The sequence below is a fragment of the Endocarpon pusillum genome (genome assembly GCF_000464535.1).
Source record: "Endocarpon pusillum Z07020 unplaced genomic scaffold scaffold1372, whole genome shotgun sequence".
Lineage (NCBI taxonomy): Eukaryota > Fungi > Ascomycota > Eurotiomycetes > Verrucariales > Verrucariaceae > Endocarpon > Endocarpon pusillum.
Window position 1 is genome coordinate 23,239 of NW_006916003.1, and position 21,368 is coordinate 44,606.

The following is a 21,368-nucleotide window of genomic DNA, read 5'->3' on the forward strand; positions in this document are numbered from 1 at the left end:
CGGTGAGTGAGCTACCATCGTGACTCAGTGAAAAGGTCGAGATCCGTGTCAGGAGTGCCGGAGTGTGATGGGTTATGCAGCGTGGTGTTCATCCCTCTGTGGGAGTCAACGAGCCAATCGGAGTGCTTGTAGCTCCGCAGCGGACATGTCCCGCACCTCTCCAGAAAAAAACATTCAATTCTTAAAAATTCCAGAGCCATGAGCCATGAGCCACGAGCCACGAGCCATGGCGGACGATGGAATGCTTCTGAACTTCTCCACCACTGAGGCTGCCCCAATCTATCAATATCAGCCCAAATTCAGAGGAGGGTCATGGAAGGAGCGCTTGCTCGTTCAGCGAGTGGCACGATACCGACAGAAGCGCAAGACTTCTGAGCAGAGTACGCCAGCTGCCCGCAAGGGAGAAGACAATGAACGGCAGAATAACCCTTTACCGCCACAGAAGGAATCCGAATATTCCCAAAGCCGACCAGTAAAGCGACGACGAGAAAATGGAGACTTCACCCCCGTCTCAAGCGAAACTACTGTCAACAGACACACCAGTGCTGTCCAAGACCGCTCGGTGTCGCGCAAACCATCCCAGTCTCGCGAGGTGATTTCGTCGTTGTTCTCCTACAATCCCAAGTCGGCCACTGCACCTGAGCAGCCCTTGGAGCCTATAAATGACATTCCGACACAACCCTCGAATGCGCCATTAGTTGATGGTGCCGACACATTCACCTCCTTGGGGCTCTCTAATGTCCTGGCCAATCACCTCATCACCAAAATGCAGCTGAAGAAGCCTACCGCCATACAGAAAAGCTCGGTAATACAGTTGCTGCAGGAAGACTCGGACGCATTCATACAGTCCGAAACGGGTTCTGGCAAGACCCTTGCATATCTGCTTCCCTTGGTCCAGAGGATGATGTCTCTTTCGGCTTCGAAGACTGGAGTTGAGAAACAGGTCAACGGGAATGGCGCAGTACACCGTGATTCTGGACTCTTTGCTATCATCCTTGCGCCGACCAGGGAATTGTGCAAGCAGATCTCGGTTGTGCTCGAACGGCTGTTAGGATGCGCACATTGGCTTGTTGCAGGAGCCGTCATTGGAGGTGAAAAGAAGAAATCCGAGAAGGCCCGACTACGCAAAGGATTAAACATTCTTCTTGCTACGCCCGGTCGATTGGCTGATCACCTGGAAAATACAAAGGTGCTTGACGTCAGCAATGTACGATGGTTGGTGCTGGACGAGGGAGACAGGTTGGTCGATCTAGGGTTCGAGGAGGAGATTCAGAAGATTGTCAAGAAACTGGATGAGGGGCGGAGAGACAGCAACATTGTTGGGCTACCACGGAAACGTACAACTGTGCTCTGCTCAGCAACAATGAAGATGAATGTCCAGCGTCTGGGAGAAATCAGTCTCAAAGATGCTGCACTGATCAAGCCAGATGTAGACTCAGACGACAAAAGCCCCGAGTCTGCCACGAGGCCGCAATCAACGTTCTACGCACCAGCTCAACTGAAACAATCATACACCGTCGTCGCCGCCAAACTCCGTCTGGTCACCCTGACGGCTCTTCTCAAACGCACCTTTGCCCGGAAAGGTTCCGTCATGAAGGCAATTGTATTCCTCTCCTGCGCCGACTCTGTCGACTTCCACTACGATGTCTTCACCCGCCCGCTTGCCCAAGAGCAGGATGACACATCCACCCAGGGTCCTTCTCTACCCTCAACACTTCCCAACTCCGAGATCCCTTACGCCGTTTCTCCCCACCTATCTCCCTCAACCTCAACCACGAAACCCACCCAACCTCTAACCATCTTCAAACTCCACGGCTCCCTCCCCCAACAAGCCCGCACCACCATCCTCCGTACCTTCACCGCCTCCACAACACCGTCCCTCCTTCTCGCCACCGACGTCGCCTCCCGGGGCCTCGACCTGCCCAACCTAGACCTAGTCATCGAATACGACCCTCCCTTCAGCTCAGACGACCACCTCCACCGCATTGGTCGAACCGCGCGTCTCGGCCGCGACGGCCGCGCCGTTATATTCCTCCTGCCCGGCAGCGAGGAAGGGTACGTCTCCATCCTCCGAAGCGCATATCATCCTTCTACCTCTCTCGACGGCGTAAATCTAAACGCCAATGTGACGCACACGCCCTGCAATGAGATCTTGAAACGCGGCTTCTCCCCTACAGGCGGCATCATCGGCACCAGTTCCAACAAACCCTCCAAGACCGCCCCAAGTCCTTCTGTCCTCGATTCCGACCTTACGAAAGACTTGGCGAACTGGGAAGCCCAAGCAACAGCCCACCAGCTCGACGTCGAGCGCTGGGTTCTCGCTTCGCCGCATAACACGGACAAGGCGCGCAAGGCGTTCCAGAGCCACGTCAGGGCCTACGCTACGCATGTTCAGGCCGAGAGGAAGTATTTCGACATCAAGGAGCTGCATCTGGGTCATTTGGCTAAGGCGTTTGGATTGAGAGAGGCGCCTGGGAGTCTGAATGTTCAGGGGATGAGGGGGAAGAAGATGAGACGAGGTGGTAACGAGATGCAGGGCGGCGGGAGGGGTATCAGGGATGGTGGTGGTGGTGGTGGAGGGGAGGGGAAAGTGGGGGAGGTGGATGAGGCGGCGCAGAAGATGAGGAGGAAGATGAGGGAGATGGGCAGATTGGGTGCGGTGGGTGGAGCCGGGGAGTTTAACATTGCTTGACGCTCAGTGGTGGAATTGAGAAACCCATTCCGTCAATAGGAATTGTTGTTAGGATAACCATATAAGTACTTGATGGTCAAGGTGTGAGAGATACAGAGCTATGTCTTCACTTCCTCTTATCATGGATGCTCTCTTCGACTGAGGAGCCCTCTCATCTGGTATTATACCGCGAAAGCATCACCGTTTCCTTCTCTCGCTCTCTCTCATTCTCTATTCCCCCTGATATCTAGAACCCTTTCCCGCCTGATCTCTCCGCATGGCCATTACGCGGCCCTGTCTTCCTGGTTGAGGTGAGAGCAGCGTCCCATCACGGTTTTACCCACAGCAACAAGCCCGGCTTTCCCTTCCTTTCCAGTCCGGAAGGCCGATCTACCTCGCACTTCAAATGATTACCTTGATTACAGGGAGAGCTGGAGATGAATATTCTGTCTTTAGAGGAGGAAGGCTGCCTACGACATTGAGAAAGTTTGTAGTCGGCCAACTTAGACTCGCAGTCTCGAAGGCATGGGCGCCGCAATCAGGCGGACGACGGAGATAGTGAAGTGTGAAGCTTTCGGTAAGCTGCGCGGTGGTCATTTATTCAAAGTGGCCATTTCGCAGTCTTATAATTGACAGCGTCTACATGCTAGCCCACTCAATGCTGAAGGTTCGCACACGCTCGGTCTGCATGTCTGGGATGTCCTGATTCTTTTTCTTCTCCACGCCACCAATGAGGTAGCCCTTCTTCACGCCTGTGCCGAGACGACCGCCTCCGACGAGATCCATCAGGTCCAGCTCTTCGTCCCAGCCGACGTATGACGCCAGAAAATGAGAGTGGAAACGGAGCGGGTCGCCTGGATAGACCATGTACTGGCAGCCGAATCTCAGACCGGGTAAGGGGAAGTAGCCATTGGAGTGAAGATGTTTGAATAGTGGGTACGACTCTGGGACTGCAGGGAGTGAAGCTTCTGATGCAGGAGGCGATGGCGGTGGAGTCAGGAGTGATGCTGAAGATGCAGGGGTTACACCAAAGTTAGTTATGGGTTGCGAATCTGACGTGGCTAGTCCGGACGGACTGGAAGGGGCAAAGAGCGAGTCGTGTTCAGCTGTGTCAGTGAGATTTGTATCCTCGCTTTCATCATGGCTTGCAGCTCTGATCGTCGGAGCTTTCAAGGCCTTCGATCGAGCTTTGCTCAAAGCTAAAGCTTTCGAGTGTTCCTTGGCCCCAGCCTGGGAGATTGCGGCTTGTCGTCCTTTGTCCCGTAGATGCTTGACATAGTGGACTCTCTTCCGTGCAGAAGCATTGACCAGGCCCTGTTGATGAGCTTTAGCATCATCAATCACATAAGCCAATCCTTTCTCAACCAGAAGTCGAACTTCTTCGGGCATCAGCTCCAGGGGCAGACCCAGAAAGACATTCTGCTGCGGAGCCTGAGGAAGGGTACCAATGGTGACTCCGCAGATGTGATGCTCTCGACGTAGATACGTGACAGCATCGATGGCGAAAAGCAGGTAACGACCAGCTATCAACGAGACCGGGATGGGTAGATCTGGGTTGGCGTCCATGATTTACCTGCGAGGATCCACAGCCGGCAATTGGGATGCCTCAATTGCAATAGGATGTCGGCCCTGTGCTTTCGGGTCAGCTGGCGTAGGAACAGCGGTCGTCAGCTCAGGAAGTCTGGTTGATAGGATATCATATTTCAACAACGATTTGTTCTCAGTCATAACGTGCTCGAGGGAGCTCAGTGGATTGACAGATATGGAGTTTTGTAATCATGGAATGGACGAGACTTTGCACGAGATGAAGAGACAAGGCATACCTGGTTGGTCTGTGACAACGTCCAGTTGTCCCTCTCTCGGCTGCTGAGGTATTAGACTGTGCCTGTTAATGATCCTTGCGGCTCGGAAGCACTTCGATAAGGCATGCACAAAAGGGGCAGCTTGTGTGGTAATGTCTTTGCACATGAATTTTGGCAAGCCATGCTTACAAGGTGTTGAGATCCAATCTGGGTGGAATCTGGACAGCATCCCATTGTCTTGCTGAGAAAATCCGATATGTTTGGAAGCAATTTTGCTTGACAGGGCTGATTACTAAGACAGGACCTTGTGGCTGACATACAAATCATTGGACTCATTGGACACAACTCACTTCAACCCTCTCAGACGCCAACATGCTTAATGCGACAAACACGGGCTACAGACATCTAAGCTTATAGCGTGCGCCCTGGACCATTACTAGATTGTACACGACATGCCCTGAGAAGCAATCTTTTCGATCCACTTTCCTGATTCTCGAGGAAAGATATGCTCGCGTAACGAGCTGGCTGCAGAATCATGAACGTGATTACTTTGCTGGTCCTCATTCTCGGGGTTCCGATCCTGTTCCTTCTAGGTAAACAGCACTGAGACTCTCACGAACAGACTGATATGCTAATTTGCATAGTCTTTCTTGCCCTTTCTTCCTGCCTGGGCAATCGCTTACGCATGCGAGGTGTCTCACCCAACACTAGGGATGGCAATTACGGCAAAACCTACTTCCGTACCATGACCAATAGCGGTCCAGCAATGTCGGAGCACATCGAAATGGAGACAATGCTGAATGACCGTGACTTTGAAGATGAAAGATGAAGATTTAATGCTCCGCCGACCCCTCAAAATTCCATGTCAGACTTCTTGGGCTGTTGACCTGCCGGGTGTGTTTGTTGGGCCTCTGTGTCACCTTCTATTGGAGGCAAGCTGTATGGCTTGATTGTAAACTTTCTCCGGCTCAACGTAAATACCCAGTCCTCTCCAACAGCGCTTGAGCCACCTCCGCGCTCATGGAAAATTGGAAGACGATGGACATTTAGTAAGCCTTGTGGAGGTTCTTCATAGGTGGCTGATTCACCTGGTGGTGGTTTTGGAGCAGCTCGATCTTGGTCGCTTGAATGCGGAAATGGTGTTAATTCGATCACCCCATCGCTAAGCAGTTCCATCCATCGGACTAGTCCTAAACTTCGAGGGAAAAGGGACAGTGGGAGAGTGATAACTGCTGCTAGTCGTGCCGGGTATGCGGCTAGCAGGACCCGAACACCTTGGAGAAATGGAAGGACATTGTGAGGAAGGCTGGAGTGCGGAGGATATATTTGAGGTGACAACAGACCGGGCACAACGAGACGATGGATGCTGGTGTTCGGGGAATCCGCGAGGATGGTGTGCAATTGCTCTAGAATGGGGGAGAACGGAGATCTTTCGGGATGGGGAGACACCTTCAAGAAGGAGATATTGGCATCAGGCGGATGCTCCAGCTTCTTGGTCAAGTCGAAGACATGGCAAAAGGGCTGGGAACGAGCTTGACCAGCGTCGCTGATACCTGTACGCGAATGCACTGGATCTGCTGAAGAATCAGGATCAAGGCCATATAATTGATATCTATGGGAAGACTATCAACAAGCACAGAGAGCCCACCTCTTGATGACGAGACACCAGCCTCGAATTGACCCAAACTTTCGTATCTCCAGGCAATTTTCATCCTGTCTTCTGCTCTCTGCGACTTCTCCTCCTTCTCCGAGCTAACCAGACCAGGTAACTCCCTTCCCCATTTCTCCCGCAGACCGACAACATGGACATGATGACCCTGGACAAGACCTTCGGCAGCAAAGTAGCGTAGCAGTGCTCCTGCATAGTCGGTTGTTCCATTCTCTTCGACGAGTAAGGATGTACCCAGAGGTAAGCCTGCATGACCGGCCAGTAGGCTGTCCAACGAGGCAGTCCCTGTAGATGTAGTAGGCCGTCCATCGATAGGTGAAGGGCGCACACCTGGCGCAGCCGAAAGAGGCGCTTTTGATGACTGATCATGTTGATCCTTGTTCGTGCTGGCAGATAGGCCTATGTTGCGCCGGCGAAACGACATGAGTATTGGTTGACTGACAAATTGAACAAGAACTGAACAAGAATTGAACAAGCGTGGAGGACAAGCATTCCGCAGGCGGAGCGGAGTTGCTTCCAAGAAAAAAAGTTTCGCGACAGATCAGAACGCAACCCCCTCTCCCTCCCCATGCTGCCTCTTCACATCTAGCCAACTCTACGCCACAGCCACGCTATAGCTATGTCCGAGCCCATCCTCTTCGAAGATGCCTTCTCCATACTCAGCGTCAACAGTCAGAAGTACGAGCGCGTCTCTCGAATCGCGGCAACCAGCAACGACCAGCAGATCTCGCTCACGCTCGATGTCAACACCGAGCTGTACCCGGTAAACGTCAGTGACCGGGTACAGATCGCCCTGGCTCTCACGTTAAACCTCGACGGAAGCAAGGACGATACCAAAGGGTGGAGGGATGTTGGGTTGGGGGAGAGGAGTCTAGCGGACGAATACGACTATGTGTGCCATGGCAAGATCTACAGGTTTGAGGAGGGCAATCAAGATGATATGTGAGTTGAGGATTTCCCTTACAAGGGCCATCGATTTGGCCGTCTGATTGACGCGTTCAAATAGTAAGGTTTACGTGTCATTTGGAGGGCTGTTACTCTATATTGAGGGACCATACAGCAAACTCAATCCCTTGCGCATCGACTACGTATACCTACTCATGAAGCGATGAGCTTAATTTTGAGCTCTGCCAGCTGCCTTATCAACACTATGGTGCTCCTCGAAAAGTTACACATTAGCGATGGCGTCCAGGCATCAAGGTTGAATTTCCACAGAATCAAAGGAGGGACAGTCGAATCAAGCCGTTGGAAACTCAAGCCTTCGATGCAACCTGCTCACAATCTCGATATAATCCGGCTCATTCTCCGGCCTCAGCACTCCATGCCTCACAAAGAAATCCAGCAAGACCAACGCGCAATTGGGCTTGAACTGCCCCGCGTTCAACGCCGTCTTCACCTCCTCCACGTTCAACAACCGGAAATCCACTGCCTCATCATCACCCGGCACGGGGACCACATCCACCGGCAACTCAAGATCATAGACATACTCGCATTCAGGCTGACAGAGGCCTGTCTCCCCACCGGCCCGCTCATCACGAACATAGAAATAAGTCACCGTGCCACAGGGCCTTGCATTCCCTCTCACCAGATCTTCAGACAGTGAAGCCTCCTCGCTCGCCTCTCTAATCAAACAATCCATGACTTTTTCTCCTGTGGCGATTCCGCCTGCCACGGTATTATCCAGCATACCGGGATACGTCTGCTTCGTCATGGCTCGACGGGGGATCCAGATCTTCATGCCCGCCTCCCCGTCTTTAGGATACGTGTAGGCAGTCATATGCACCCCGTACGTTGCCACCCCAAAAAGCGGCGTAGCTGCCCTCTCCATACTCATGATCACCTCTTTCTTCCCACTCTCCCGGTTATAAGAGTAGACTGGATACGACTCGCCCCTCCACCCCTCCAACACTCCAAAGGCCCTCCTCTCACGTAGACCCGCTAGGAAAGAAGCTAGAGCCCGGTCCCGCTCCGTGACATCATGGCCCCGCAGTTCCACCGTCCGCGAGGTGCGGTTTATCGTCCAGATCGACGGGTCCCAGGTGATCTTGTCGAAGACACGGGGTGAGATGTAGCCGAGGGGAGTGGTGGCATGGATGAATGTGTAGTATGAGGATGGCGGTGAGGGGAGGCCGTACGGGAAGCTGTTCAACCGAGTGTCAGCTTCAAAGATTTCTCTTGTATTGATTGTACTGGTGGAGGAGCATCACTTGTCACACTCATCTATCAGCTCGAGGTTGGATTTGGGAGGCATGATATTTATGCTTTGCTCTGCGCTTTTCGAGCATGCGATATGTACAGTAGCATTCCCACAGAATGTTCTTGGCGACACAAGGAGAGGAAAATCTGCTCCGCACTCCCGCTCACCCACTCGACGCCGCCTTTACCACACCTCACCCACCCATCACCCGCATAGGATGATTCACGGGTGATCATTGCACGCCTCTACCTCAGGTTCCATCGTCACTGTTCCCTCGACTTCCACGGTCAACCAGAGGAGCTAAATTTGGCGGCACAGGAATTGGAAAGATTAGTGAATCTTATCTTTTCAAAAAATCAACCTCGCAGATATGCCGTCGTTACTGGCCCTAAAGATATGATCTTCCGAGCACGGAAGGCATTTAGCTCGGTCATTTTAAATGAATGTTGGATGAAGGAGGCCTACAGAATACAGGAGAACTTATAGCGGAGCCAAACGTAGTCATCCTCGATTAGACGAGGCTACGAGACAGCGTGAAGAAGGAAAAAAATCGGCTGAATCCCAGCTTTGGATGTGGTCATTGCGCACCATCTGAGCCTGCATATTCTCCAGGTCTTTCCTCAGTACGTCGGAATTCTAACCACATACACTACCTCCTTGTGGTGTTGTCCTTGACGTGCCACTGCTTTCCACCTCCGCCTGCTCCCTGGTCATCATCCTGGCCGCGTGGTTGGAATTTTGGATGATTTTGATACGTTTTCCTTCGTTTGATGGAACTTGCTTGTGAGATCGGTGTTGAAGTTCGGGCACTGAGTCCCTCTTTCATCTGCAGGGCGACACCATTACATGGAATCCCGGTCCAGATCATATGGGATGCAAGGCCCTCCGCCATCCTTTGTACAATCCGGCCATCAAATAGGTGTCTTGTATTGTAATCACTACATTACTCGGAGATCGGAGTGGGTTTGCTTAACGGAAATGGCAGTCCAGGAATCAAGATCGAAACTTACAGCTGTTGACTGTTTCTCTTAATAAAAGTCAATCATCGGGGAATGAAGAGGATAATGGCGAGAATGTACACGCTGGGATCACGTCTTGTGGATCTGCTATAATCTCTCTGGCATTATGAGCATGGAGGCCTGGGACTCCTTGTCGCCTTCTTAGTGGAGAGACAACACTTCTGGTGCCAGTCTGTTTCCTGCTTGAGGCATTTCGTCTACTCAATAATAAGCTGTGATTCGCAGTCTACTTTGTATGCGCCGCAGTTTCGTGTTGCCGTGGTTGAAGCCCATTACTTAGCCTCGTAACGGGATTGTATAATTGGCGTGGAGCTGATTATTTATTGAGTAAGAGTGGTGAGGCCTCACTCTTGAACTAAATGATCCGCATGCAGAAGTGTGCGGAAGGAGCGTCGAATTGCAAGTAACAAGGCGAGTAAAAGTATCACATCTTTGCCCTTTATCAGCCAATAACGAACAGAAGTCAGAAATAGTGATTATCCAATGTGGGCTCTTTTCATGATAACCAATCCTTCGATGCCGGAATCGGTGGGGAGGTTTCAGCAAGGCTGACTGCTTTGGAACTTCGCAAGGCGTCTTTTCCGGGCCTTATGCTCCGCTTTGGCATCTGGGTAAGATTGGGAATAGAGTCTATATGCTTTCGAATAATCGACGGACAACAGCAAGCGGACAAGAGATATCTGGATAACACCATCTTCTTATTACGAGACAAGTGCTATCCTTGTACGCTTATAGCCCCTCGGTGTGGCCATATTTGCATAATTATCTGCCTATTGGAGATCTTTCCGACGTCTTCTCAGTTTCGTGTTTTAGTCTATGATGTATGACGACTACCATTGCCGTCTCATCGAGGAGACATCGAACTTCTCCCCACAAGACGCCAATTCATTCATTGAGATAACAGATCACAAGGCACTGAACACGTTCCCTACTTGGTATGATAATTTAGCTAAACTCAGCACTAGCGAATTGAGGGAAGAAGCTTTAAGGAGAGTGTTGTTGAAGATGCTAGCATCCCAGCCTTGCTTGAAGCAACGGTATGAGATCAATGTCGAGATAGAGGGGTTGTTAGTGACAGGCCGAATTGTCAGACTTCCGGAACCAAGCCGCCGCCGCTACTTCGTTTGCTGTACTGCTTTACCATCCCCACGATCCCACGGAAGCGAACTCAGCAGAGCTAATTTTCACTCAGGTTATGGACTCCTGAAAAGCATGGCAATGACACGAAGATACTTCCGCTACCTGTTTCCAAGAATTCCTACAAGAGAATCATGGCGGCCTGGCGGCTGCCGACAGAGTTCTTACGCATGTTACTGAGTACGATGCCAATAGTGACGACTTTCTCAGTTAACCAAGACGTAGACTCATGTTCCTTGGAAGGTGATCTCCTGATCGACCGACATACTTTCATATGCTCACAAATGAACAGGCCTGATGCTCCGCAGTGGTCGATCCCGAGACTGGAATTACTGTCTCGTCGTGGTACATGATACGGCCACCGGCGTCACCAATGCTGTCGTTCACGGATTAGAGCAAAGGGAGATTGGCACGCTTAAACATTGTCTTCGGCAAAATAAAGAGCTTGCCCATCATCCGATACTTCTTCCGGTGACTCTGGTCGAGCTCAAGATACACTATTTTGCTATTCTGCTAGAACGCAGAGCTCGAGGTCTGGACGAGATCGAGTACGAGACCGGCATGCGCCACGGCTTCTCAAACCGACCTGAGCGCAATAGACCGCGTCAAGAGCGGTTAAAAAGCCGAGAACTGCTCGACTTCGATCTACTCACTCAGAAGCTAACTGGTCTTGCGGGTACGTTCGCCTTCTGCGATCTAACCTTCCAGAATGGGTTACGGTCGCTGGAGCTTGTTGAAGAGGTCGCACGGAAACTTCATTCCAATAAGAAAGAATGGTCACTCCAGGATGATTCTGCAATACCTCAGCCTCTCAGCCTTCGCATAGAATATCTGAAGGCATTGATCGCAGGCGCGCAAAATACACGAAGATTACTAGAGCAACGCACGCAGGCTCAAATACAAACGGTTTGTGTCACCCGAAGTAGGATCTGTTAAATTTCCGAAACTGAACCCTTCCGCAGGTCTACAGTTTGATCGCCCAGAAAGATGCCCTCGACACGAAACGAATTGCCGTTCTGACTCGACAAGACAGCACCCACATGCGGATCATAGCCGCTGTGACTCTGATCTTCCTACCAGGCACATTCACCGCGGTGAGTAAAACTAAAACTTCCGCTATTCTGCGTGCCAACAGCTACTCAGGCACTATTCGGGGCAGGCTTCTTCAACCTCGCACCCAAGGACCCATCACATGTCGTTTCATCTTGGATGTGGTTGTACTGGGTGATAACAGCTCTCTTAACATTTGTTGTGCTCCTGGTTTGGTTGATCATATCCAGGCATCACCATCAACATATGCAAAATCAGCTGGCCGATGAGTGTACCTCATCAGTGTGACTCAAGACATTGTTCTAGAAGATATCTGCCACTCGATGTTATCGACAATCAATACTATTCCTGGTATTCATTACCTGTTCCACACGGTGAAGAAGCGCTGTTATATTTGCTGTGGTCGTCGACATATGTGCAGGACACTGAGATTGTTCATCGCCTCGAAATTGAAGGTGATCTTGAGATTGATCGAAGCAGATCGAAAGCCGACTTCAGCAGCATTGAGGTGAAATTGTAGAGTCACTTTTGATCAGTTGCAGGGTGTTACTCTAAGCTCCCTCGCTTGAGGCCCTGGGCCGGAAGGCAGGAGACTTGAGTTCCTACAAACAGGAAGCGACTATAGCCGATCCATCACCTCACCCATGTCTCTCTCGCCTTACGCTTCGGTGAAAGCAGCCTTCTTAACACTCTGATTAATAAGGAGGAAGCCGGAATCCGGTTCAGGGGAGACTTGATGTCGTGCCTGATTAGGTAGGTAGGTGGTGGTCCTAGTAATCGCAGATTGGAGAAGTGTCTCTGTAAGGTCCAAATAGCACATTTATACATTAGATGATTTGAATAGTATGCTCATTAAAGAGTTACTACAGTTATATCCTTGTTCTCGTGGTTGCGATCCTCTATTCTCTAAATCCAACTTTTAATATACTCGGAACTCGCAACATACGGGTCATGAAAGCATCCAACAGGACCTGCACAAGACGCATCAGTCATCCACTCACTTCAATAAATTCAAACGACGAATGTCCCACAGATCCTCTTAATAAGCCAAAGTCATCAGAAACTCTTACCAATCCCTCCACTTTTCCATTCACTTGGAAGAAAACGGCTCATCCTCTACCGTTTACGCCTCCCACCCTCCGGTACCAATCCTCTCTCCACCTGCTCCCTCTTCCACGCCTCATAACACCGGCACTACCGCATGCTCGACCTGCCACTTATTCTTATACTACATGAGACTCCTATTTCCCTCCTTGAGGACCTCGTACACATCGCCGACATGAAGGGCTCATTGTCTGAATTCCGTGACCGGCATAAACATCGACTTGAAGTCGAAGACGATTGTGCTCGATGGGGGGAGGCGGCGACGGAGGGTTTGCCCAGTCGACACGTAGGTTGTAGCCTGGGATCTCTCGTGCTAGTCACCGGGCGCGACATAGGCGTGCCAATGACATGCCGGATCATTCCTGGTAGAACCCCTTGATTGTAAACGCTGCAGGTGCGGTTGATTGACTCGTGGGAGCCCTCACATTTTAGGCAAAGGTGCACTGTGAGCCAAGGTCACCCGGACCCAGGTGAGCGCGGGTGGGCATCACCCTAGTAGGACTACAGTAGACCGGTGATGAGCTCGGAGCAGAGTTCAAGTCATACGAGAGGGCACCCCGCTGAGGTTTGCCTAGTTTTGGGGGCTACTACAGTAGGAGGCATAAGTATTGTTAGCGTGAGCTAGTCATAGGTAGCTCTTGTTACAAAGATCCGGCATTCTCCAGACTTATTGTACTATGTAAGTCTTAACGACCCCTCGCTAATCCTGATGATTGGCTAAGTTCTGAAGACTATACAGACTAACGTTGTTACAGTAAAGTGCAATTTCGTCAAGGTTGTGTAAAATAAAATATTTCTAGCTTAAAGCTAATGATACTTATGCCACCTACCGTAGTACCTCTGGAACGGCCGTAAATCACTTCTGTGGACCTTCCTCGGCAACCCTTTATGCTGCATCACATTTTACAACGGCAACAGCTCCCCTATCCAGGTCAAACCCTCCAACTATGCTCGTCCTACCCTCAGTAAATGAACTTCGAAATCCTAATCAAAATGGTAAGAGGAAGGAGATTGGGACTGCCAGCTCGATCAACAAGATTACTCATTATCATTGCTGCTTGCACTTCCTCGTCACGAGATCGGTGCACTGCTTTGGTAAAAACTGGATCCTGCCTGAGGGCAGAAACACACATTGGGAAAGATCCTGGTCGATCAGTAGGCAAGCCCTGATCCACCTCCATCTAACTGGTTTCTTTCAAGCATCCAATCCGGCATGCTGCAAGGGAGTTGCATTACCGTACCGGTGGGTCATATATAGCCCCCAATGTTCTTTTCCCATGGAATCGGGGCCGGAGGCTTTGGTGGCGGCTCGGTTCGAAACTAGTATAGCATCAGCTGAGTCTTGATTTCACGCCATCGTCAGATCACGCCTTTTCTGGAAGCCGTTGCTCCTGCAGATGAATATACTAGTGCAGAGACTGCTCTAATAGGTTTAGGACGGCGTCCAAGGCAACGATGGCTACCAAAACGTCCTATCAGGATGCTCTCTACGTCCTCCAATGGCCCGGTCTTCGGGTTCTAAAACACCGATACGAAGAAATGGCTCTGAAGGCATTTTTGCAATGCATTTGGAGATGAGGCAATGCGTCAAGCTAATTGCCTGTTACTCCCTATTCCAGTGCAACTCTCCCAACGAGTCTTCTCAGAAACCCTCTAGCAGTCCACACCAAACCAGGAGCTGAGTCCCTCTTGCTGCATCTAGACAGCAAAGCCACTCTCGATCGATGATCTTGGGTCCATTTTGATGCGGCGCTGAGCGTCATAGCTGAGTGATGCCACCATCACAGACATAGTGGAGCCGAAACTTGCGGGTCATTCTCATTCTAGGACAACATCCCGAAGGTGCTTCTTCATCTTCCTTGTCAGTCCAATGTCTTACATAATTGTAGGATCGTTGTCAAGCAGGCAACGTTGGAGGCGACCACCCTATACGCACGAAATCACTCACCTCTTCCACTGGCAGGTATAGAAACAGCTGTTGTAGTCACTGGGATGCTGCATGACGAGACCTCAAAAAAAATAGACCAATGGCTGCCCGATCTGTTCCTTATTATGACTGAACGGCTGCCTTTGACCTTTGAAGAAATGTGGGTTGTTGAAAGTCCTCAGCCTGATCCACTTTCATGTTCCTCTTCATCTTCGCAGGTCCTTGGGACACTACTGACAGTCTCGTAGTAGGCATTTCCCTGCTGCCATGTAGTAATCCTGCTGATCTAAACATAGGTAGCATGGCTGTGTTTGTGATTATGCTGGACGTATGCCTGGGTCCCGCGGGCCACATCCATTCAAAATTCGGTTTCTGCAACAAGGATACTCAGCATACCACGTGAGCAGGAGATCGGGATCACCAGGATCCTTACAAGAACGTCTAGGACGATCTTCTATGCACCAGGATGTGATGCAGGCGTGATCACAGATCGTCTCCCCAATTACATTCCTCGAATCAGATTTGTGTTAAGGGAGCATGAGTGCGCAAGGCTGCCAATATTTGCATCCAGTACGGCGACATGTTATTGGATCGGGGCCATAGCTCACATTCCGAATCGAATGTCAGTTACCACACACTATCTTAGTACGCACTTCCTATCGGCATTGGCTAGTTATCCGGCTAGCTGGGTAGTCTACTCCCCGCATCAGCTTGTGTGGGCGATGAGGCTCTGATCATCACTGAGCACTTGAAAGTGCTCTAAGTCCCCTTTTTCAAGTAATGATCGTTGGTGATTGGCCCAGGGATGAAAGTTCTGTTGCTTTTATAAAATCAAGCCATTGGACCAAGAATTCCATGGCCCTCAAAGGACCGTAGAGTAGCTTTTGTCTGACACAAACATTCACTTAGCCTATGATAGTCAAAGTCGCAACCTTCTGGGCTACTATGTATATGATTCATGCTCGGCAGTAACGGGGTTTCATCTTCGGCGATAAGGATTCCCGCTGCTGGAGATCGTCCTCGCTCCGGTAGGGCAACATATCCCAGGCCCTTTGAGGAACGGCTGACCACGTAGACGACGGGGCTGAGCATCTGAAACGAGACCCTGTACACCATGTCTTCGAGTTGCCACTCTATGTAGTTTCGTGTCTGGAGTCTCATTCGCGTGGGCACTAAGAGGGCCACAATTCTGGCAGTGTAGGATTGCGATGGAAATAGCCACAATTGTCCAGCTGGAAGTCAAAGATACTCCATGCTCTTCCATTTGAACTTCTTGTTTGCCCTGTCGGCAGCTCTCATCTCGAATTGGTTGCCATGCAGCTCAAATACCAGGGGCTGCTGGGGTGGCCTGGTTTCCTTCTCGGGAGATGTCCCTTCTTCCTCACCCTCAGGCACGGGCACCTCGAACCGAAAGATGGCATCCCTTTTAGGTATTGCTACAGTACCGCGAATAGCGTCAGCCCAACCCCGCCACCCCCGATCCAGTCATAGATCTATTTCCCGCAGGTACAGTAAAAGAAAAAAGGATTGACTTACTCCTGACCTCATCCGCCCTCGTAACGACCACAAACGTAAACTTGGTATCCCGCACCACGATCCCCCTGGTCCCAACCCGCCCCACACATGCACACCTCACCACCTCAATCTCCGCGCCATGGTAGTCCAGACTCGCCAACAACGCACCATGATGCTGCGCCGACACCACCTTGATGTTATTATTCCCTCCCGCAGTCCCATCTAGCCCAAGAACTTCCCTCACATACCCCCTCCACACGCGATTCAACCCTAAATAAACCTCCCACTTAAACTCCCCCTTCTCCTTTTTCAGATCGTGCACGCCCGAGATGCGCTTCTCCTTCGCCGACAGCGGTCGCGGTTTCTGCTTGCGCAGGAAGTACTCTTTCTTGCGGAGCCGCTCGAGGGCGGCGGAGGATCAGGGGTTTGTTCTTGACGCGATCGGTGAAGAGGGTTTGGGCAGTGGTTGGGGAGTGGGCGCGGGAGAGGAGGCGGTGCGCGGGATGGGTGGGGTGGCTTGTCATTGTTTCGTAGGGATGATGGTGCTGAGGTTTGGGATAGGGCTAGAGTGGTTGATGGGTAGGTAGGTAGGGGTAAGAGGTGTAAGATTTGGGATGGTGTAGAGGTAGCGAAGAGAGTGCGGAAATCTAGGAGTTGACTTATAGATGGCGGTAACAGGAGAGCGTTGCCAAATTGTGAAAGGTTGCTATAAATTTATTACTTCCGGCACCTGGGCATGCTTTTAGGGAGGCTATGTAACGGCTTCGACACTGTCTGATTACAATAGTCAAGCAAGAGGCCGGACGCAGTTCCAGGATGGAGTGAAAAGACAAGTCGTCTTGTTCCCGACAACAGATATCATTACGGAGTCGTACCTCAAAAGCCGTTAAACTACGCTAGAAATAAGGTGAGCGCTAGCAACTGCAGTGCAGATGAAGTGGTTGTCGTCTAATAATACTAACTGGAGGTTCTATGTACTTAGACAATGACTGGAGACACCAGGTGTCCCTAGGTGATAAGTACTTTAAGGTTGACTCCTAGCCGTACCTAGAGATTTAGTAAAGCTTAGGGATCTTTCCAGGTATGGTAAGCCTGCGATATTAATGATTATCAAGAGCTAGATAAAGCTAGCCTCTCTGAGCAAGTTGAATCTCGAGCATAGTTTGACAACTGGTAGATTAGAACACAACTCCGCACTTTGCGTTGCAAGACTCTTGCAAATATGTGGAGGTTATACAGAATTGCCGCGGCGGTTTCGCCAAATAGAAACAGCTGACATGGACTCAGTAAATAGACTTATTCAACGTACTCTATCTCAAAATGATGCTGAGCTTCTTTTAATCGTAACGATATATCTTAGAGAATTAGGTTTCTTTATAGAGAAGTAGATTATACTTAATACTCATAATGGCTGATAAACATGTAAGTTGTTGTCAGGAGTATAGAGTCGTAAGCGAAGTGACAATCTGCCATCCAAATGGCATGCGTCTAGCAAGTAGAGCGCTAGCAGTATGGCTATGATTAATCCATATAGAACCCTGACTCCTTACTCTAAATAGGGTTGTGTCATGCAGAAGTAAGCCATAGTGGATATCACTACCACAGCCTACATCTGCACAAAGGTAATTATTGCCTGATATGGAGTACAGTGCCAAGCTTACACTACTATGGTATGAGGCAGAAGTAGCCATAGCTCGGCACTAGTAGCAGCTAGTTCTGATACAGCGCCACATTGATGTCTAGAAGCTTCTTAGAAGATGGCCCATAGTTATTGGTCATCGCAAAACCGCTTAGCTATTTGGGGCTTAGTTATTTCGTTTGCAAGCCGTTTCCGGGTAAAGATACTAGCGCCGAACTATGGCTACTTCTGCCTCCTACCGTAGTATTAGATTTAACCCTAGTAGTAGTTCTAAATGCGGTTAAGACTGATACCCCGCTCTCATGCAGTGTACTCCGTAAAGGGCATAAGTATTCGTAGCACAGCATTAGTAGCAACTACTAGTTTGGATCCAGCGCCACATCAATGTCTAGAAGCTTCCTTTGACGACTGTTCATATTGATTGGCCACACCAGTACCGTTTAAGCTGCTTGAGGCTCAGGTGTCTCGTTTGGAGCCTCTTTTGGTGGAGATATACTAGCGCTGTGCTACGAATACTTATGCCTGGTACGGTAGTAGTATGCAGAGTTCTCCATTTGTGTGCTTGGGCTGGGAACGCTAGGCGATAGCAACCTGGCGCACTTGGCGCGGCGTAACGGTTATCACGTTCTGAACGTATTGATACAGCTGTTAATTTGCTTCACAACAATCCTTCATGAAGCCTATGAAAAGCAGCAATACTGCAACATGAATCACATTTCTTTTGTCGCTTGACGTTGACGAAGTCTTTAAAGCGTTAAAAAGCAAGTATTTCGCTGTGATAGCGCCGGCGAGGGCTATGCCAAGCCCGGGGTGTAGGTCGGTGGTACCCTTCAAAACCTCCGTGTCTATGACGCTTGGACCACATTTTGTCGGTCACAATGTGAGAAATTCGGGTAGCCATGCAGCTTGCCAAGCATCTTTGTCACGCAAGGCCAGCGTGGCACTTCCGCGCGGTGCTGATCACAGACTAAGGCAGCGTCTGACACTACTCATGGACTAGAATAGTTCCTGCATACGTCTAGATGGCCTAACCGGGGCCGAAGAAATCAATCAACCAATCAATTAGGGTAGGATTGCACTCGTTGCACTTAGGCCTACTACGGTATCGGGCCGCAGTGTCACTAGCACGACACTAATATTTTTACCTTAATACAGGTACTTTACGTAATCACTAAGCTGAACATGAGTTAGCTGTACTGAAATAAGCCAATCCTGTGGAGAGCAACTTCGAGGAAGGATGGTGGCAGGGTAAGTATCACTTGTCGTTCTTGGTACCGTGATAAGCAGACGTCTGCCTCCTACCATAGTATTTCACAGACCACTGCAGGGCAGCGTCTGACGCTACTCTTGAACTGGAATAATCCCCGCATAGGCCCTTTGGGTTTGCCACGGGTATGAAGAAATCAGATCAATCAATCAATCGATCGGGGCCGCATTGCTCAATGGGATTGTTTGGCAGCTGAGTTAGCCGCCTTACTTTGAACAGAGCCAAGTGCGTATCAATTTGAATCGCACAGCCTGAGGATCCCACTGCCATTAGCTTTGCTGTTTCTCTCGAAGATTTGTAGTCTTGATAGCATCATAAATAAAGCAGCCGCCTGTCCCTACCCTGTACCTTACCAACACGATCACTAGTAAGTAAAACTGAACTTCTAGCTAAAGTTCTCGAGTAATATGCTTTCACAACTGTGCTCTCTGATCTGCAAACTCCCTAGAGCCCTCTGGCTGTCCGTCTGGGCCCTCCTATGCTCGCTCCCTCGATCCACCGCGGCGCCGAACCCAAGTCGAGTCTTGCAGAACATCACAATCGAGGTGCCCACAGGGACGACAAATCATTCCGATAAGCATTTACTCTGCCTTCCGTCCCAATGGGTTGATGTCTTTGCCTTCTTCCTCACGAACTATGTCTCTCACGCAATGACTGTTAAATCCGAGCCTGGACAGGCTTTGTTGACTCAAATACATGCGTCCCTTACCGCCCTGTTCCTGCCGACTTTTGGGCTTGTCCGCGGTCTGTCTGCAGTGGTTCAGTGTGCCGTCTCATCCCACTCTGAACTTGAGAGTGCTTCTAAAGCTGGAGCTCTTTGCGTCGTGGTTCGATCCGGAGACTGGCAGCCCATGCATGGAGACCGTATTGAGGGGATCAGCGTTAAGAATCTTCCATCCGACGTTACTAGCAGCGACTTTGATGAGATCGGCACTCCCCTCCACAGTCCGAGTCTAGCAGACGAAGAACAAGCAAATGCTGAGCCACAAACTGAGGCCCAGTTGCAGAGTTCGCAAGCCTCTTACCACAGTTCTTGCGGGGATACGAATTATGATACCGGAAGTGTGGTCACAGAGACCAATGGCTCTCAAGACCTTCCACTAGCTGAGTATAACCAGTCACCATCCAACTTGGGCACTTTTAGAGTCTGGAGAACCTTCTTGCCCGGTGGCTGCACCTGGAAGCCCCAGAAAGGGTCGTTTGATCTCACTGGAAGAAAAGTCCACGGCACTTGCGATTTGCCTCAGGGATACGCGCTCACGAAGCTTCCTGCGGGCATTCAATTTTGTGACATGCACGGCAATAAGGTTCTCCAAGTCGATAAGCGATCATGGTGGACAAGGGCGTGGGCGTGTATAAAGATGAGATGGCAAGGTATCCGAGGTAAATTAACTCATTGCTGCTTTTTTTCCGTTTCACTATGTGCGTTGAGATGGTACCTTTCTCCGCTAACTCTCCAACGCTCAGATGGCCTCCGGCGCTCTTCTACTCGTACCTCCCAACCCGAGACTCAAGATGTTCAGCCCAGATTAAGTCCCTCTTATAGCCTCTCAAAAGGACTGTTCGCTATTTTCCAAGCCTTCTGGGCTTCTTACACGCTGTGGCAAGCCCGGGGGAATCAGATCGATGAATATGGATATGCGGCATTCGGACTTACGGTTGTGCCATATCTGATCATGTCCATTATAAATTTGTTCAGTACTATACTGACGCCGGACTACTCGACTGTGTATATGGTCCGTACAGACATCATGGATGAAGCGGAACGTCGTCAAGGTCATTTTGACGGGATTGTAGGTAAAATTCCCGAAACCCCCGTGGTAGGCAACATGGACGGGGTTTTTGAAATGCAAGATGGACGGACCTTTATATTTCTCAGCAAGCGAGACACATCACCCACCAAAAACCAGGCCAGCAAAATCCCATCTCGGATGGAATTGGTACCCATGGATCATATAAGCCGGACCTGCTCTCAACCTCCAGTCACAGTTGAAATTCCCAACTACTCTGGCGATTTGAAACACCGCTACTGTCACAAACGTGATGTTCAAACAGAGCGTTCCGCCTTCTTCGTTGGCCTTGCGGTCGGACTGATCTCTCTGGCCATTATTGGTGGGATCTCCCGCTTCAAGAAAGGCAGCAAGAGCACCTACACCCAGCGGGTTTGGATAATGACGTGGTTGGCGTTTGGAACCATCGTGGGGCCTCACTATGTGCTCGCGAAGTCTGGTTTCTATGACGAGATAATGAGAGTCGCGCTTTGGCAGGTTAAGTTTATGTGTTTTATGTACGGCGTCCCCGCTATTGGTGGCTTTGTTGTCGTCGGTCAAATGATATCCAGCTATGGCAGATGTGTTCGACTGTATTAAAC

At 50.3% G+C, this 21,368-nt stretch overlaps 8 protein-coding genes across 8 annotated transcripts; 4 read left to right on the forward strand and 4 right to left on the reverse strand.

Moving 5' to 3' along the window:
* Positions 1–205: 205 nt before the first annotated feature.
* Positions 206–2,692, forward strand: EPUS_01948 (uncharacterized protein; the record flags this gene model as incomplete). The annotated part of the gene is made up of 1 exon (XM_007801780.1): positions 206–2,692. The coding sequence occupies one exon, from the start codon at positions 206–208 to the stop codon at positions 2,690–2,692; it is 2,487 nt and encodes an 828-aa protein (XP_007799971.1).
* A 618-nt stretch (positions 2,693–3,310) lies between these two features.
* On the reverse strand, positions 3,311–4,237 carry EPUS_01949 (uncharacterized protein; the record flags this gene model as incomplete). The annotated part of the gene is made up of 1 exon (XM_007801781.1): positions 3,311–4,237. One exon carries the CDS (start codon positions 4,235–4,237, stop codon positions 3,311–3,313), a length of 927 nt encoding a protein of 308 aa, XP_007799972.1.
* Positions 4,238–5,325: 1,088 nt separating this feature from the next.
* On the reverse strand, positions 5,326–6,566 carry EPUS_01950 (uncharacterized protein; the record flags this gene model as incomplete). The annotated part of the gene is made up of 2 exons (XM_007801782.1): positions 5,326–6,047; positions 6,122–6,566. 2 exons carry the CDS (start codon positions 6,564–6,566, stop codon positions 5,326–5,328), a joined length of 1,167 nt encoding a protein of 388 aa, XP_007799973.1.
* Positions 6,567–6,761: 195 nt separating this feature from the next.
* EPUS_01951 (uncharacterized protein) lies at positions 6,762–7,088 on the forward strand (the record flags this gene model as incomplete). Its single annotated transcript, XM_007801783.1, has 1 exon — positions 6,762–7,088. One exon carries the CDS (start codon positions 6,762–6,764, stop codon positions 7,086–7,088), a length of 327 nt encoding a protein of 108 aa, XP_007799974.1.
* Positions 7,089–7,379: 291 nt separating this feature from the next.
* EPUS_01952 (uncharacterized protein) lies at positions 7,380–9,231 on the reverse strand (the record flags this gene model as incomplete). Its single annotated transcript, XM_007801784.1, has 2 exons — positions 7,380–8,283; positions 8,993–9,231. 2 exons carry the CDS (start codon positions 9,229–9,231, stop codon positions 7,380–7,382), a joined length of 1,143 nt encoding a protein of 380 aa, XP_007799975.1.
* Positions 9,232–10,177: 946 nt separating this feature from the next.
* EPUS_01953 (uncharacterized protein) lies at positions 10,178–12,065 on the forward strand (the record flags this gene model as incomplete). Its single annotated transcript, XM_007801785.1, has 5 exons — positions 10,178–10,395; positions 10,551–10,675; positions 10,788–11,401; positions 11,458–11,719; positions 11,776–12,065. 5 exons carry the CDS (start codon positions 10,178–10,180, stop codon positions 12,063–12,065), a joined length of 1,509 nt encoding a protein of 502 aa, XP_007799976.1.
* A 3,750-nt stretch (positions 12,066–15,815) lies between these two features.
* On the reverse strand, positions 15,816–16,615 carry EPUS_01954 (uncharacterized protein; the record flags this gene model as incomplete). Its single annotated transcript, XM_007801786.1, has 3 exons — positions 15,816–16,012; positions 16,113–16,361; positions 16,414–16,615. The coding sequence occupies 3 exons, from the start codon at positions 16,613–16,615 to the stop codon at positions 15,816–15,818; spliced, it is 648 nt and encodes a 215-aa protein (XP_007799977.1).
* Positions 16,616–19,404: 2,789 nt separating this feature from the next.
* Positions 19,405–21,366, forward strand: EPUS_01955 (uncharacterized protein; the record flags this gene model as incomplete). The annotated part of the gene is made up of 2 exons (XM_007801787.1): positions 19,405–20,380; positions 20,465–21,366. The coding sequence occupies 2 exons, from the start codon at positions 19,405–19,407 to the stop codon at positions 21,364–21,366; spliced, it is 1,878 nt and encodes a 625-aa protein (XP_007799978.1).
* Positions 21,367–21,368: the final 2 nt, after the last annotated feature.